Raw genomic sequence first — 16,908 nt, 5'->3', positions numbered from 1 at the left:
AAGCGGGACAACCTGTCGGCCCTAGCATTTTCGCTCCTTGGGACCTGCTGAATGTCAATACTGCCGAGGTCGGGAATGAGTGCTTGCACCTTCCGGACGTAGCTCTGCATGGTCGGGCTCCGTGCCTCGAACTCCCCTCGAACCTGCCCGACCACCAGCTGGGAGTCGGTGAAGACCTTCAGACGCCGGATGCCGAGCTCCTTGGCGAGTTTGAGTCCCGTGACTAGGGCCTCGTACTCCGCCTCATTGTTGGTCACTGGAAATCCGAACCTCAAGGCATACTCGGCTATCACTCCATCGGGATTGGTAAGGACCAGCCCAGCCCCTCCACCTTCAGGGTTCGACGACCCGTCAATGTGGAGCGTCCAGATCGGGAGATCGAGGCTGGGTGTTTCCGGCGGCCTAGGTTCCGCCTCCTGCACAGTGCACTCAGCGAGAAAGTCCGCGAGCACCTGGGCCTTGATGGCGGGCCGGGGCTGGTAGCGGATGTCGAACTCACCAAGTTCTACTGCCCACTTCACCAGCCGTCCCGCATTCTCAGGATTGCTGAGGATCTGCCGCAGTGGTTGATCGGTCAAAAGGGTGACAGAATGAGCCTGGAAATAGGGGCGAAGCCTCCTGGTCGCAGTCAGCAGCGCGAAGGCGATCTTTTCAGCCTTCGTGTACCGCGTCTCGGCATCCCGGAGGACTCGGCTGGTGTAGTACACGGGCTTCTGAAGTTTTGCCTCTTCCCGAACCAGTACTGCGCTGACTGCGGTTGGGGAGACCGCCAGGTAAAGGTAGAGCATCTCCCCCTCTTGCGGCTTGGACAGCAGGGGAGGAGACGCCATGTACTCCTTGAGCTGGTCGAACGCCACTTGACATTCAGCCGTCCAGAGGAAGTCTTTCGGGCGCTTCAACACCTTGAAGAACGGTTGGCAGCGTTCGGCCGATTTTGCCACAAATCGTCCGAGCGCGGCGACCCTCCCAGCGAGCTCCTGAACCTCCTTCACTTTGGTCGGAGGGGACATATCTTGGATGGCCTTGATTTTGTCCGGGTTGGCCTCGATCCCCCGCTGGTTGACAATGAAGCCGAGGAACCTCCCGGCCGAAGCACCAAAGGCGCACTTCGCTGGGTTTAGCTTCATACGAAACTTCCGCAAGGTGGCGAAGGTCTCCTCCAGATCCGCAATGTGCTGATCCGCATGGCGGCTCTTTACCAGCATATCGTCCACGTACACCTCCATGTTCCGGCCGATCTGCTCCTTGAAGATTTTATTGACGAGGCGCTGGTAAGTAGCGCCAGCGTTCTTCAGACCGAAGGGCATTACCTTGTAACAGTACAGCCCCCTGTCTGTTATGAAGGCCGTTTTCTCCTCGTCCTGTGGAGCCATCATTATTTGGTTGTAGCCGGAGAAGGCGTCCATGAAAGACAGCAGCTGATATCCGGAAGTCGCGTCGACCAGTTGGTCTATTCGCGGGAGCGGAAAGCTATCCTTGGGGCACGCCTTGTTCAGGTCGGTGTAGTCGACGCACATCCTCCACTTCCCGCTCGCCTTCCGGACAAGTACGACGTTTGCCAGCCACTCGGGGTAGCTCACTTCCCTTATGAAACCTGCCTCCAAGAGTTTGTCTACCTCCTGGTCGACCACCCGGATCCGATCCGGGGCACAGTGTCTCTTCTTTTGCTTTACTGGTCGGTGGGTCGGGTCGACGTTGAGGGCGTGAGAAATGACCTCCGGGTCGATCCCAGGTACATCGGCCGCCGACCAGGCAAACACATCAGCATTGGCTCGGAGGAATTCCACTAACCGGAGCCGAGCTTCCAAGTCGAGGTTGGCACCGACCCGGACCGTGCGGTCCGGGCGGCCTTCTTTGAGGGGAACTTCGATTACGCCCTCGGCAGGCTCCCCGTGCCGCAAGGCCACTTCGTCTCTGGCGTCAAGGGACTCGACGCTTAGGGCCTCCATGGGCTTCTTCCCTTTGAGAGTTGCTAGGAAACACTGCCGTGCGGTTGGTTGGTCACCTCGGACCTCTCCAATCCCGGCCGCCGTGGGGAACCGCATGAGCAAATGGTAGGTAGAAACCACCGCGCGAAGGGCGTTCAGTCCGGGTCGTCCGAGGATAGCGTTGTAGGCCGAGGGGACACGGACGACCAAGAACCCGAGTCGCACCGTGGCTTCTGCGGGTGCAACGCCCGCAGTCACAGGCAGCTCAATGACACCTTCGGCCGAGATAGCGTCTCCAGTGAATCCTATGAGGGGGGTGGATGTTTTGTGTAACAATTGTCGGGACAAGCTCATCTTTTGGAAGGCCTCGTAATACAAAATATCAGCTGAGCTTCCACTATCCACAAGAACACGCCTTACATCATAGTTCGCCATAGTGAGAGAGATCACCATGGCGTCATCGTGGGGAGTCTGAACCCCCTTTACATCTTCATCACAAAAAGTGATTACATTTCCGACCCGCTGCCTCTTCGCGACGGCCACTCCTGATGCTCCCGCCGAGCCCCCTGCGTTCCTCACGGGCCGAGAGCAGCCCCCAGTGATGGTGTGGATCACTCCCGCAACGGGTCGATTCTGTTCCCGAGGCTCCTGAGGGGCCGGGTCGGCCGGACGCGGGTCTGCCGGGGGACGTCGGTCGTTTACATATCGACCGAGACGCCCTCGGCGAATGAGAGCCTCGATCTCGTCCCGAAGCTGGAAGCAGTCTTCGGTATCGTGGCCGTGGTCTCGGTGGTACTCACAGTACGCCCGAGAAGGCCTCCTCCCAGGGATCTTCTTCATCTGCCTCGGGACCGGGAGGTCCTCCCGCCCCTTGACCTCCATGAGGATCTGGGTCCGGGGGGCCAGGAGTGGGGTGTACCGGTTGAAGCGTCGGTGCGGAGAACGAGGGCGTGTGGCGCCGTGGTTCCTTGCTGGTGACGGGCTTCTGCGCCGGCGTTGAGGCGTCGGGCTCCTCCTCTGGGGTGCCTCTTTTCGCCTTTTCTTCCCGGGCTTTAGAGGGGCCTCGGCGGCCTCCTTGTTCCGGTGGGATGCTGCCTCCTCGGCGTCTGCATACTGGTTTGCCCGAGATAACAGCTCCGGGAAGCTCCGCGGCAGGCGTTTGTCCAGGGAGAAGGTGAGTCTGCCCTTCCGGAAGCCACGCTTCAGGGCTGAGAGAGCCACTTCCTGGCTCAGGTTCCGGACCTCCAGTGTAGCCTTGTTGAAGCGGGTGAGATAATCCCGCAGGCTTTCTCCCTCGTTTTGCCGGACATCAAAGAGGGAGTCGGAGACCAGTCGCCGCCTGCTACTGACGGCGAAATGGCTGATGAAGAAGCGGGTGAACTGGTCGAAGGACTGGATGGAGTTAGCCTCCAGGCCGGCGAACCATGCCCTTGCCGGGCCACGGAGGGTCGCCGGAAAGGCCTTGCAGAGGAGCGGATCCGATGCTCCATGGAGGAGCATAAGAGTCCTGAAACTCTCCACGTGGTCCCGCGGGTCCGCCGCCCCGTCGTAGGGTTCGATCGCCGGCATTTTGAACCCCGGCGGGTTCGGGGTCCGCAGGATCCTCGAGGCAAGCGCCGGCTGGGAGGAGATCTCCAAGTCAGCGAAGGGATCTTTGGAGTGGCCCTTCAGGACCTGGAGTTGTCTGTGGAGATCGTCCACCCGCCGGTCCAGGGAGCGCGACCGGTGGGTGGGGGACAAGGAGCGGCGCGAGGGGGACCGACTGGAGTGCGGGCCCCTCGAGGACTGGGGTGTCTGAGAACGCGCCCGGGTCCGCCTCTCGTACCCCGCACAGCTCCGATGAGAAGGTCCTGGCAGAATGGACCGCACTCGAGAATCCTCCTCGCGCCGGCGCTCCTCTCCATGGGAGAGGAAGGAGCGCGGGTTGTGAGGAAGAGGCGAGTGCTCGGGGGGCAGCGGCTCCTGAGCCCGTTGCGGCACCCGAGAGATCACACCCTGCAGATTCTGCACTGCCTCCGCGAGGGTGCGAACCTGCTGGGCTAGCTGGTCGAACTGAGCAGCTTCGACCGTCTGAATGGGAGAAGGGGCGGTGGAGTGCTGCTGAGAGTGCGTTGGGGACGCAGCAGCCTCTCGGCCGGAGGCGCGAGAGGCTCCGCGACCGGAAGCATTGGAAGCTCCACGACCACCTCGCCGTGCCATTACGATCGTTCTAAGATTCGTGCCCTCCTTCTAGCGCCAACTGTTGCTGGTGGTCCAAACCGAGAACGATTGGCACTGCGGTGTGAACGGGGTTCCGTCTGAGTTGTCTTGGTTGGTGTTGGTTGCGCTCCACCTTCCGCCAAGAAACCTGCAAACAAGCCTTGCACCACCACCAGGGTGGTGATGGCCCTCCGACGGTCAAGTCAGAGGAGATTGGAGGAGGAGGAGAGGTGATAATCGCAAGTAAGAGAGTGCTCTGGGAGATATTGCTCACCTCCCCCCTTTCTCCCCCCAGCCGCATATATACCTGGCTGGGGGGTCTCTCAGGGGGGTTCGTTATCGTGGGGCACGATGGTGTGGCCACTGACATGGCCGTTACAGGGCGTCGTGGAGCAGCACCGGGTACGGCCACGTCAGGGCATAGTGGGGCTCCGCTTTGTACGGCTGATGCAGGAGATCGTGGAGCAGCATCGGATACAGCCGTTGCAGGGAGTAGTGGAGCAGGAGGCCGCGGCGTGCCTCTGGGGAATAGCCTGTCGTTATCAAGAGATCTCCGACTCGGGGTCGGAGCGCTGGATCAAAGGGCAGCCGACTCGGGGTCGGGCTGCGGAGCCGAGGATATCCGACTCGGGGTCGGATTGCTGGATCAAAGGGCAGCCGACTCGGGGTCGGGCTGCGGAGCCGAGGACGTCCGACTCGGGGTCGGATTGCTGGATCAAAGGACAGCCGACTCGGGGTCGGGCTGCGGAGCCGAGGACGTCCGACTCGGGGTTGGATTGCTGGATCAAAGGGCAGCCGACTCGGGGTCGGGCTGCGGAGCCGAGGACGTCCGACTCGGGGTCGGAGCGCTGGATCAAAGGGCAGCCGTAGTCTTCCTGGGCGCGCGTGCCGGTCACGTGGGGCATGGCGGCTTAGTTCCCCCGTAACAGGTACCATACCGACACCCGGTACAGTAAGGCATGCTGGTTCCGAACTGACACGCCAAAATTTTTTTCGGCTTTGAAAAAAAAAAAGAGAGGCTGAGTTGGCCTGAACCTAACCGGTTCGCACCGGTTCTGAACGATTCCGGCCTAGTTTGGACCAGTTTCGACAAATTCGGGTTAGGAACCGAACCACATATCTGAACGGACCCGGTGTAGGACCGGGTCGGTTCAGTACGGGGTGAACTAGGTAATTCGGTATGGTTCGGCGACCCTTGGGTGGGACAGCCTAGTCCCGACACTTGGGATGGTACTCCATCCCGGTGTCCTACGAAATATCCTGCCGGAACTTGAGTCCTTAATGTCAGGTGTATAGCTTATATTGACAACTGAAAGCAAAAAAGTAGCTGCTTTCAAACTCTAAGCTAGTGTCACAAACAACTAACTGAAATTTATAATTGCAGTGAAATCACCTGATATCTTCTTTTGTTCTGAGATACTATGTGGCGAGCCTTGACTTGTACAGCTTTTACTGCAGTTCTGGATGAGTCCACCAAACCTTTTGTCAGTGACCCCAGGACACCAGGTTGGGTGGTGGTTGTGGTGCCCTCAGCACTCTCATCTTGCTGAGGAGATTTTGGCGATAAATGTAAACCAAAGCCACTAGTGAAACGTGCAAATGGGGACTTTCCTGCATTTCCAGGCTGTGAATCTTCTTGGACAGATGGCTGTGGAATTTTGAGACTTCTAGCCCATGAGGATATGCCAGAAGCAGAAAATAGTGATGGTGGCTGTCTTGCAGAAGCATCTTGCCCATTTGAAGCAGAGTTTTGATTGTCAGGAGCCATAGCAGATGGTGAAGATGACTGAAGTTGTTGTGATTCCATGGTAATATGCAGATCCAAAGTGCTCCAAGATCACTAACAGTAATTTGTCAAGCAAAAAGAGACATGCTGCACATCTGCAAGATAATTGTGTTGACATGAAAACCAGATTAGATAATAGATGTGCAGAAAAACTGGTGCATGTGATGAGGCTTAAGCAAAATAAAATTGGAAACAAAATCAACAGTATCAAATATCAATTGTTCTAGTGTCACATTTATATTACATAAGACATGGAAATGCCCTCCATTTATCAGTTTAAGCCTTATTATCTGCAATAATGACATCTCTCTTTAGCTTCATATAGGTCTAATGCAAGCCCATACTCCATATGCTGCCTAGCAAGCAAATACACTGGCATTCTTTGTCTGTAACGTACAGGCATCATTTATTGAGGAAATATAGTTCCCAAGGTTCAGCTCATTTTATTGCAGATTAAAATTTTACACAAAATGAAAATTTAAGCTTTTTAACACTAAATTAAACTGCACCAAGGTAAGGAATGTTTAATATTTTTGTATTTATATTGGCAATGGCAATGGCACTCCAATGTTACCCTCAGTCCATCTTTTCCTTACAATAAAAACACTAATAACATGACCTTGACTATGTCCAAGCACCAAATACTTAGGCTGGTCTTTCAATCTTCTACAAAATATTTATATAATAGGATGTGTAGCTTGGAAGCTGGAATTTCCTGGACAAACAAAATTCATGTAGAAGCCCTTAGATCTGTCAATAGGCCCAATACCGATGGATTAGTTTGTGGAAATAAGCATGTGACTTATGTGAGGAAGTTCCTTCACTAAAGGAGTCAAGTTACATGGATTTTCCTCAATAAGAACAGAATGGGATCGTAAAAGGAAAATAATGGATAAGTTCCACATTTTTTTAGAAGCATAAAATGTAAAACTAGTTTCTTCCTGATATGAATATCAGGTTTTCCTGAAATTTGTAAACTTGTAACTATTTTATGAGTCTGGAAATACAATCGTGTTCATCTGGAAATGCATATGTTATGAGTCCTATCAGTGTCCATACTCTGGGTCCCAAATGTGTTAGATTCGAGTTGCAACCCAGACAAGTATGACAGTATCCTACCAACCTGCACCACTGGTAATATCATAAGATGAGTTTTAATACAAGTACCTTTAATGAATGAGTGCCAAGCAGCTGATGAACAAAAGCGGTAAAGGTTGAAGATAGAGAGAGCAGGTTTGTTATCAAGTCTAGTAAGACATCAGAAGAAATTGCATGGATCATGATAGGCAATGATTATGACTACAGGCAGCAATAACATTGATGGAACTGTGTGGCCTTTGATGGAAGAATTAATTATAAACAACCAAGTGAACCTTTGAGCCAATGGTCTAACTTCAAGGAACGATATTCAAACAAGAATGACGCGCTTATATGAAGTAGACCATCAAGAAAATATATCAAGTGACAAAGTTGACAGATGACAAAGACTATTAAATGACAACATAGACAAATAAAAGAAAAAAAAAAGAATGTAGTATCACCAATTCCTCGTTCAACTACACAGTTTGTCCACTTTCCCTTTTACTGCATCCTCTTCCATGGCTTCCATCACATCCTTCTTGGTGACCTCACCTCAAGAAATACACCATCTCCTTTTTGATCAAATCACCCATGAAAATTTACCCACACAACACGGACATTTCTATCCACTACAGCAGTCAAAATGGCCTTCCACTCAAACCCCATTCTCCCTCGTACATACAGTATAGAAGAACTGCATGGCTAAAATCATGAAATTCTACGACTCTTCCTTATTTCCTTTTATAACCAAAGAAAGAGAAATAAAAGCCAATATATTATCCCATTTTCCGTTCTCTCTTACACGTTTCGTTTCTTTTCCTTCACATTATTGCAGCCAATACAGCAATTTTCTCAGCTACCACAGTTTGCATATAACAACTCATACAACAATTCACAAATCTCCCTCTTTTTTTCCCTCTCTCTTTCAAGTCCTCAAATGTTCCTCTCTATTTGCCCTGAACGCAATAAAGACACCTTAAAAACCCAATAAGATAATGCCAACTGGAGCCCCTTACATCTAAAAATCCAAGAACTTATGGACGAACGGGTAATCATACTAACATGCATATGTGATTGCAGATTAAACCATTCCAAGTTCCAATTCGACAGAATCAAATCTTTCCGGAACTCAAATACTTGGAATCAAAAAAAAAAACTTGATCAACAAAAGAAAGACAAAATATCGTCAAATTTCTGAAACTAACGAGGCAATTTGCAGAGAAAACCCTCCCGACCTAAGAAAACCAAAAACAAAGTAAATTCCCCTATCAACACCATGGAAAAATGGAAATCGATCGAAACCAAGACCCTATAATCCACTGATCGAGGAACTTGCCGTCCTGTGATCTGAACCGGATCTCGACGTTTCTGGAGAAACCCCAATAGGGATCAAACAATAAAACCCAAATCCTAGATCGAGGGAGGCGCTAAAGAGAAACGGACCGGCCGCCCTGGGCTCCGCCAGCCGGTGGCGACAACAGAGATAGCGGAGAGAGAGGGAGGGACAGGGAGAGAGAGGGAATACACCTGGTGCCGCCGGCCGTCTTCCGCCGTCCACGCCGTGGAAGAAGAGGGGGAGAGGCAGAGCAAGAGGCAGGGCGATGGCGAAGAGTCCTGGCAGAAGAGATTTCCGAGAAGTCGACCCAGAAGACCATCCCCGCGCCCAATCTAGCCTTGATCCCCAAGCCCGCGTACACGGAAGTCGCATCAGAGTCTCGGCCGGATTCTGCAACCCCATTTTCGTAATCACGACCGTCCGTATATCATCAGCCACGCAGCTATTCGTGATCGACACGTACAACAGATTTAAAATAACGGCATCGAGATGTTATAACCGTTTTTTTTTTCTATTTTACTGATCTGTTATACACGTAGGATATAATATACCTAAAAAAATCAAAAAAATAAATTTTAAAATGCACAGAATAATTTTTTTCTCTTCTAATCATCGAGTCTTCTCAGAATAATTAGCTACATACGACACTACCCAATTTACAGCCCTAAAGTTGTTATAACTGTTCCGGCCCCTTGTTATGTTCTATATAACAATATAACAATAGAGATAAAAAAAAAGAGCCAAATAAAGACCATAAAAAGTTATTAAAATCTTTATATTCACTTATACTTTGTTTTCTATAAGATATATACATTTAAGTTTAAATTTTTAGCAATCACAAAAGATAATGTTTTTATCTAATAAACAGTATAAAAATTTGGTGTATGTAGCCTTGGCTGATGCTGTTGGCATTGTCTCTTTAAAAGCGTAAACTATGTTTTCAACCAAAAAAACCCTATCGCATTCCATTACAATCTATATATAAACACTTTAGCCATTATAACAATTATTATTTTAGCAATAACAATTCAAGATGCTACTTCTTGATCTAAACAATGATTATTACAACCATCATAATAATAGTACAAATTTGACTGAACCCCATTATAATCGAACAATATCGTTAGTGAGATCTTGATCGATAAACTGTGAACTAGAGAGGAAGCAAGCTCATCATATCACAATAAACTTCTGTTTCAAGTTAGTGAGGTCTTGATCAATTACCCCAAATTTCATATGTTAAAACCCTTCTCCTTCAAGATCCAACCGTTTGTCCCCAATCCCATGCCTTGGCATCTTCAAAATGAAAGGAGAAAGAATACAATTTTTCATGACTTCTGTCCCTTATTATGGAATGCCACCTACCTTTGTATAGCTCTGGCTGCCTCATGGACCAAATCATGCACCATATCAACACTTTCGATGTTTAAAGTTAATAAATCTTTAGCTTACTTTTGGAGGTTAATAATATGGTTCCTATAATGATGCATGACCGATCTGTAACATAGTCCAAGTTAGATTAAAGCATCTTATCAATGATGGATGAAAAGTTCCATTATATTTCGTCAAGACAGGGCAAATGTCCTGCAAATTTATAGAGCTTACTCTTAACATATGGATCAGCAGAGTGTTCATTGTTTGGGGACTAGCAATATTTTTTTCCATTCATCTCCTCATTGGCTGCATGCACAAATAGTGAGCTACTCTCTGCTCGCCAATAGTGAGCCAGAAAACAGGCAACCTGCCAGATCTGGATGCTTGCATCATTGAAGTTGAGAATACTAAGCAAGCAGCCAAATGATTTGGCCCCGTCTGTAGAGTGAAAAGATTGCATATAGATTTTCCAATATTTTGTGAATGGAATCCAGGTCATATGTCCTCTGCTCAAAGTGATTCCAAATTTCCAATCTTGCATGGTCCAGTTTTGTAACACAATCATCTCTGCTTCCCCCTGTCCAACATTGTTTCCTTGCGTGTATCATGATCAACCATTTTGATCCTTCCTGGACCATTTGCAGTCCACAGTTGTTGTTTAGGAAACAAACAGATAGCTTAAAGATGCTCCGCAGTATACAGTTGCTGGGCGAGCTTTCGCTCATACACGATCGGCCCAAATGTATTACAAATCAGTGGTGGCAAATCGTTGTGCAGAGAATGAAACATGAGTTCTGCAAACACCCTGAGAAGTCTGGTGTATGTCTGTAATCAGATGTGCATTCAGTTGCAAAGATGCAGACATGACTCCGAGCCAATTCAAATGTCCTACTTTTTTTTGCTAGTCTCTCAAAATCAACAAACAAACACCAAGGAACTTCAAATAAAGTTTTAAATGCCTCTTAACTTTCCAATTCCCTTGTTCTATATGTATCTTGAGGCAATTAGCAGTTCCATAATGATATTGTAAGCAATAGTTGCATTTAAACAGGATTGTATTTCTGCACTTTTTAGAAGGCTTTAGTTTCTGAAGTTTAAAATTCATGGACGTTTTTTAAACTCTTTCTTCTCATATATTCATTAAAAATATTATGTGCTTTCTAATCAAGAAAACAAATCTGCCAATTATTTCTTAAAGAAAAGGATTCTGGAAGTTTGACTTGCCATTCTTTTAGGATTTTCAGCCCCTTGAATTCTACCTTCTTTACTTCAAATTGAACAAATGCAACTTGTAGGGCAAAAGAAGGTAGAAAGTGTTCTCACAGATGAATGACTAATCCTACAAATTTTGGTAGGCTAGGTTCGAGAAACATTGTTGAATTGACCCAAACACTACATTTATAGGCTATTGGTTTGACACTTAAGATACGTGTCAATGCTGACCAGAACAGGTCAGTGCACAATACATACTGTGTTCATATTGATAACACTATCAGTGCCATACCATATGTTCTGGTCCATCGCGACACCAATAAGGTTAGTCAAGCAAAAAACATCCTTGATGCATGCACTATCACTGGGGCTTGTCACAATTCAAGAGTATGTAGGCAAAGTAAAACTTGAGATATATTGACTCGAGAAGGTATAAGAGCATGAAAGTGATTTCTATTGTAATTCAAATGCTTGATGTACAATGATCAATAGCCAAGATTCATTTATCCAAGTTTATGATTTTCACAAATTGTGAGAAGTATCAAACATCAGCACTCATTTTACACAGCTTGATGCTGACACAGACATAATAAAGTGGGGACTTGAACCATGACCTGACTCTCAGATGACATTCTGGCAAAAATAAAGATTATTCCACTTATTCAGCAAACCCTTGTCCCTGTTTGAACTTAAAATGACAATGTTTAGATGTATCAATAACATATCCATCATATAAATAGCTCCATATCTTAATCTGTTAATAACTTTTTCCTCAAACTTCATAACAAAACATACAACCTGATTGTTATTCGACCATCATTTAATTTTTGTCCTTATGGTTTCCAAATAGACATGATCATCAAGTTAGGATAATGATGAAGGAGACCAATCATCTATTTAATGGATTCGTATGATGTCATGTGGTTACAATTTGGAAGTGATGATATGTAATCAAGGTCTCAGCAATGTGGACAGTAGATCACCCCTTCAATCAGGCCCATCACGAACTCCACAGTGATCACAACTACCAGCTGCACCAATAATATTTAATTTCTTCCTCCAATGAAGGAATGGAGCTATAGACTAGAAAAATGAAACTTGCTATTCCTTTTACTATTGTTAAAGAAATTATTATTTATAAAATAAAACAAAGTAATAAGTGTCTTAAAGGTGAACTAGATCTTGAAGGACCAAAAAAGAAAGGCAAAATTTAGCAGAAAATGAGTCATAGAAAACAGCCAACCTATTGTACATTTTAAGAACCCTTAAACCAAAGAAATGCAATGGCACCTACTCTTGGCAAAAAGTGGGTTATATCATTCATTCGCTGCGAATAGTCTCCATGTGCCAATGAGTTGATTATACAACATCCCTGAGAATGGTAGAGCAAAGACTCCAGTGTTAATCAACAAAAAAGCCATGAATCACTGCCAAAAAGGATCCACTAAAATAATAATCACTAAAGGCCAAGCATTAAGTGGAAACATGTCTTCACTTCTGTCTTATTTTCAATCACAAAAAAAAGGAGTGAGTGGAGATTGAATAAGTAATTCTCCATCATGATCGTGTGAAGCTGACAAGAAAACGTGTCGCAATAATCTCCACAATAATGATTATTGGAGTTCTTTTTATACCCAAAATGGATGTAGTTCTCAAGTAATTTCAGCCAATAATGATCTAAGGTAAAAATTTTGTTGCAGACAAGAGATGAATTATGGTCTATGAAATCCAGAAAAAGGGACAATATGAGAGGAAGAGATTAGCCAAAAGCATCATCTGTGATGATTTGGTGCCACATATTTCCTTGCTTTTTCAACAAAAGGCAAACTAAGGAAAGAAAACCAGAATAGAACAAGCAATGCAGCCACAATGACAGCACAAGCAGCAATAAGTTCAAGAAACTATGCCTACAGACTGACAACCAATATCTGAAATTTCCGATAATGACATCGACTATCTTTGCATGATGGAACATTGATTATTTCTTTCCTTGATCAATCAGTGCCAAAATAATAGAATTATCAGCTAGATATCGATTCCAATAATGACTCTGGATTTACATTTGCATTGAAGTTCAGTGCATCTTTCCACATCACTTCTTCCATTAGAAATAAAGGCTATGTCCATGAGCATGAAACCCAATCATCAGGCCTCTGGGGATCATTATGCTTACCCATATATTGAGCAAAACCCAAAGCATCAAATTTTAACTAATACTGTTCACCATAGTAATCTTCTGTCTTCTTTATTTTCACTTGGCAATTTATCTAATTTATTCCAACTAATAGCACTACACTATTTATTCAAGTTCAGTAACTTCATCAAATGTGATGGACTCTCTCTGCTGATCAATAATCCTCATGACATAGCTTGACTGATAAAATCAATTTGAGGCACCCAAATCTTTTTTCTTCCATCAACCCCTGAAAACAACAGGAATTATGTTATCGTACCAGAGATTTTTTCAATTATGCCAACATCCTTTCCAAATTCATAATTTCACTCTACGAACATCCGATGCAATCTAATCATGCATCTTGCAACCTCATTTTCTTCTCAGAATTTCAACATACAGTTCTATATCATGAAACTCCATACTATACAATTGAGAATATACTTCAAAGCCTCTGTCTGTCAGTCATTTTGATGAAATGTTAATGCTATTGATTATATTCTGATACAACACATGCTTATTCACCTATAGCTTCATCAAAGTTTCTTGCTTACTAGGGTTGCAACTCAGGCAAGTCGGGTTCAATCGCAAGCTAACCCTAACCCAGACCAACCTCTATATAACCCACAAACAACCCAACCCAAGTCGAGTTTGGATTTCTCTGGCCCACCCAGCCAACCCCATCTTAAGCTAAATTCAAATTGCACTAGGTTAGTGTCAAGTCAGCGTCACATTGGGATGGTCAGGTTACTCTAAACAGGGATTTAAAGATTTTGGAAATGTTCAAAGTATTCCTAGTGGATTAATATTGTGTTAGGCTGGGATCTCAATCATCTATTAATTATGATGGTACACTTCCAAAATTCTATAACTTAGGAAAGCAAAAGATATAGTTACATGAAAGGCATAAATAATTTATATCAAATGAAAATACAAATTATTTATTAATTTATTTATCTATCCAGTTGGGTCAGATCAAGCAAAGTGAAGTTTGATTCAGCTAAGGTTAAGATCAGGTTTTGGTTGGGTTTAAGCTCAATCCAAACCCAACCCAACTCAGGGTCAGATCAGATTTGAGCCCAAGCCAAATAAACCTCAACATAACCATACTCTGAGTTGTTAGATTTGGGTTGAGCCCAACCCAAGGTGCACCCCTAATGCTTGAAGTATTTGTTGGGCTTGGGTGGTAAAGCCAACCCAAAAATAACAACTATAGAGCCAATGATAACTGCAAGTGACGCCATGAAATGGAGTTATAGAATGAGAGAAAAAGCCTGAAAATGCCTAAGAGGTTAAATAAATCAGGAAGCATGATGCTTCAATGACACTCGAAAAGAATATTAATGGTGAACTGTGAGGTTAAGAAGATTCAGAAATGCATGACAGAAAACAAATATAACAAGCGAAATTATAGAAGATGATGATCAAGAGAATACATATCGACTGTACAAGTGGAAAAACAAAAGTTGATCGGCGTACAGATGACAGGAAAAGACAAGTGTCAAGCATGTAAAATGTGCTCAAGATGAAAAACTACAAAATGTAACTTGCATAACAAAAGTATGTTGCCTAGTACAGGAAAGGTCATGATATCAATTGGCAAAGCCTCAAAGTCTGTCAAAGTGATCTAAAGCATAATAAATAGGATCTGGTGCCCCCCCATACACATACCCCACCCCAAAATATAGATAAAAAATGAGCAAGAATAAGCAACATATCCGTGAACAAAATTTGTAGAGCATTGAATCCCATTATATAGAATTGTAGGCAGAACCAGAAACTAGCAGACTGCCCCCAAAACAAACCAAAACATAAGAAAGCAGGGTGGGAGAACCCAAAGAGGAACTTTTTGGCAACAATTGGAGGAACATCACTAATAACTAAACCAAAAGGGACATCCAAATTCTGCAACATTAAGTTCACCAAGCATCATATGATATCCCTTAAATGAATAAAATGAATGGGAGAGCAAGGGATCAAATTAAAAACTTTTCTGTTCGAAAAAATAAATTGAGAACAAACAAGTCTCGAAAATGCAAAGAAAGTTTCAAACTAAAGTGGTTGGTTTGGTAAGGGTTACGTGCAAGGAGATGATTTGATGACTTGATTGTAATGGCAGCAATCATAAAGAGTGATATCGTACCAAGCATTTGTAACTAATTTGCAAATGTCCCATGACAGTGGTTATAGGCTTTATATCTTGAATCTTGAAAAGAAATTTTTGAAGTCGATGCAATTTTCTGTATAGCATGAACCCTAAAACCCCATTTATTCACACCCTTTCAGTATGGAACCACAAAACGGGATGCATGTAAAGAACGGATATACAAACCCATGTTACATGCACAAAAGAGCATAAGATTTCATATATATACCAGAAAAATAAGCAAAAGAAAATGGACGAGAAAAATTGGATGAAATTGCAATGACATTCTTAAGATGCCAAATTTGATGCAAGCAAACAACTTCCAGCTCCAAACTGTCCATTGAATTAGTTCTTTAGGCATAGAAAAGCTTATTTCCATACACTTTAAGGTCCAATTCTTCAGAAGACCATCCCAAATCATGGAGAGCAGCTGCCCTTGAAGTTCCAAACAAACGGGGAAAAAGTACAAGAAACAGCAACCTCGCCCTGGCAATGCTCCAAACTAAACGGCCATGGGATGATTAGAGATGTACTCGATGGCCAGGCTGCACGAATCGATCTTGTCCGCCTCCTTGTCCGGAATCTCCAGCTTGAACTCCTCCTCCAAAGCCATCACGATCTCCACATTATCCAAGCTATCCAGGCCCAGATCCTTCTGGAAATGGACATCCGGGTTCACCTGCAGGCGATTAGAATAAAAAAGGAGCGAGCTTTAGGAAGGAATCGGGGGCGAAAGAATAGAATCTAGGGTTATGGTTTCTGACCTTGGAAGGATCGACCTTGGGGAAGTTCTTGACCACGTCGAGGACCCGCTCGATGACCTCCTCCTTGGTGAGATGGTCATCGCCATGGGAGGACATGGATCGGATCATCGAGGTCGAGAGTGGATTGAGGCATGCGAGAGGCCTCGATCGAGATACAGTTCGGACGGGGATTCGGATGTGGCGAAGGATCGCCGGTCTCAACGCGGCCGCCATCTCCCTCTCTTCGTCCGCTTCGCTGCTTGCCGGCTCGCCCTCTCTCTGTTTTTAGGGAAGTCCGGCCCTGTGAGGGTGTATGCGTTGATTTGGGCCAAGAAGAACTTCAAGTGGACTTCTGCCGCCCATCTATTTTGGCCTGGCATGTTGAACAACTAATTTCATTTGATTTGGTTATGTATTTTTCTAGGATGCAGCATAATTTTATTTTTTTATAGTTTAACACAAAACCTATATTATATATAAAGGTACAAACAAAATTTTATCAACCGACAATTATGGCCTTTAGATCTATCAGAAATCATCAAGAATAAAGTTAAAAAAAAAAAGGATTGCCGAAATTAGCTATTAACAATCCCTCACTTGGGATATGATGCCGAGTTTTGCTATTTATGGTTTCTATATTGATGTGATACCCAATTTATTTAACATCTTTTGGACAAAGATTTAATTCATCATCCAATAATCCTTCACATTTGCTTTGATTTAATTCATCATTCAAAAACCATGGTCTTGTTCCATCCAAAATCATGATATCTTGATCTTTTTGTCATCTCGACATATTTAGATTCCTACTCAGGTTTGTAGTAGAGAACTTTGCCCATAGCCTATCTTTTCTCAGCCATGAAATACAGCATTCCAATAGGGCACTTTCATGTTTGAGATAAATTAAAGGAAGGATGTTTTTAATTTTTTA

The 16,908-nt window shown here is 45.0% G+C and overlaps 2 protein-coding genes across 2 annotated transcripts in view; both read right to left on the bottom strand.

Moving 5' to 3' along the window:
- LOC103706227 (phosphatidylinositol 3,4,5-trisphosphate 3-phosphatase and protein-tyrosine-phosphatase PTEN2A-like) overlaps window positions 1-8,725 on the bottom strand; it is a 36,114-nt gene extending 27,389 nt beyond the window's left edge. Inside the window, exons 1-2 of the mRNA XM_008790275.5 lie at window positions 8,521-8,725; window positions 5,521-6,008 (exon numbers count right to left, since the gene is read on the bottom strand). Coding sequence (XP_008788497.4) covers window positions 5,521-5,934 — 414 coding nt within the window. The 5' untranslated portion in view covers window positions 5,935-6,008; window positions 8,521-8,725. The remainder of the gene's footprint in view (window positions 1-5,520; window positions 6,009-8,520) is intronic.
- Window positions 8,726-15,498: 6,773 nt separating this feature from the next.
- LOC103706228 (acyl carrier protein 1, mitochondrial-like) lies at window positions 15,499-16,315 on the bottom strand. The gene is made up of 2 exons (XM_008790276.6): window positions 15,999-16,315; window positions 15,499-15,913 (listed from the first exon to the last, which is right to left on the bottom strand). Exons 1-2 carry the CDS (start codon window positions 16,209-16,211, stop codon window positions 15,737-15,739), a joined length of 390 nt encoding a protein of 129 aa, XP_008788498.1. The 5' UTR covers window positions 16,212-16,315; the 3' UTR covers window positions 15,499-15,736.
- Between the last annotated feature and the right edge of the window lie 593 nt (window positions 16,316-16,908).

Source organism: Phoenix dactylifera, chromosome 8 (genome assembly GCF_051530095.1).
Source record: "Phoenix dactylifera cultivar Ajwa chromosome 8, Ajwa_hap1_PhDact_Kaust_v1.1, whole genome shotgun sequence".
NCBI lineage: Eukaryota > Viridiplantae > Streptophyta > Magnoliopsida > Arecales > Arecaceae > Phoenix > Phoenix dactylifera.
Note: the sequence above shows the minus strand (reverse complement) of the source record. Positions and strands in the feature narration are given on the sequence as shown.

Coding starts and splice junctions, on each gene's coding strand:
- LOC103706228 (XM_008790276.6), bottom strand. CDS start 16,211: ATGGCGGCCGCGTTGAGACCGGCGATCCTTCGCCACATCCGAATCCCC. Junction 15,914..15,998: donor CCAAGGTCGATCCTTCCAAG/GTCAGAAACCAT, acceptor AATCGCCTGCAG/GTGAACCCGGATGTCCATTT.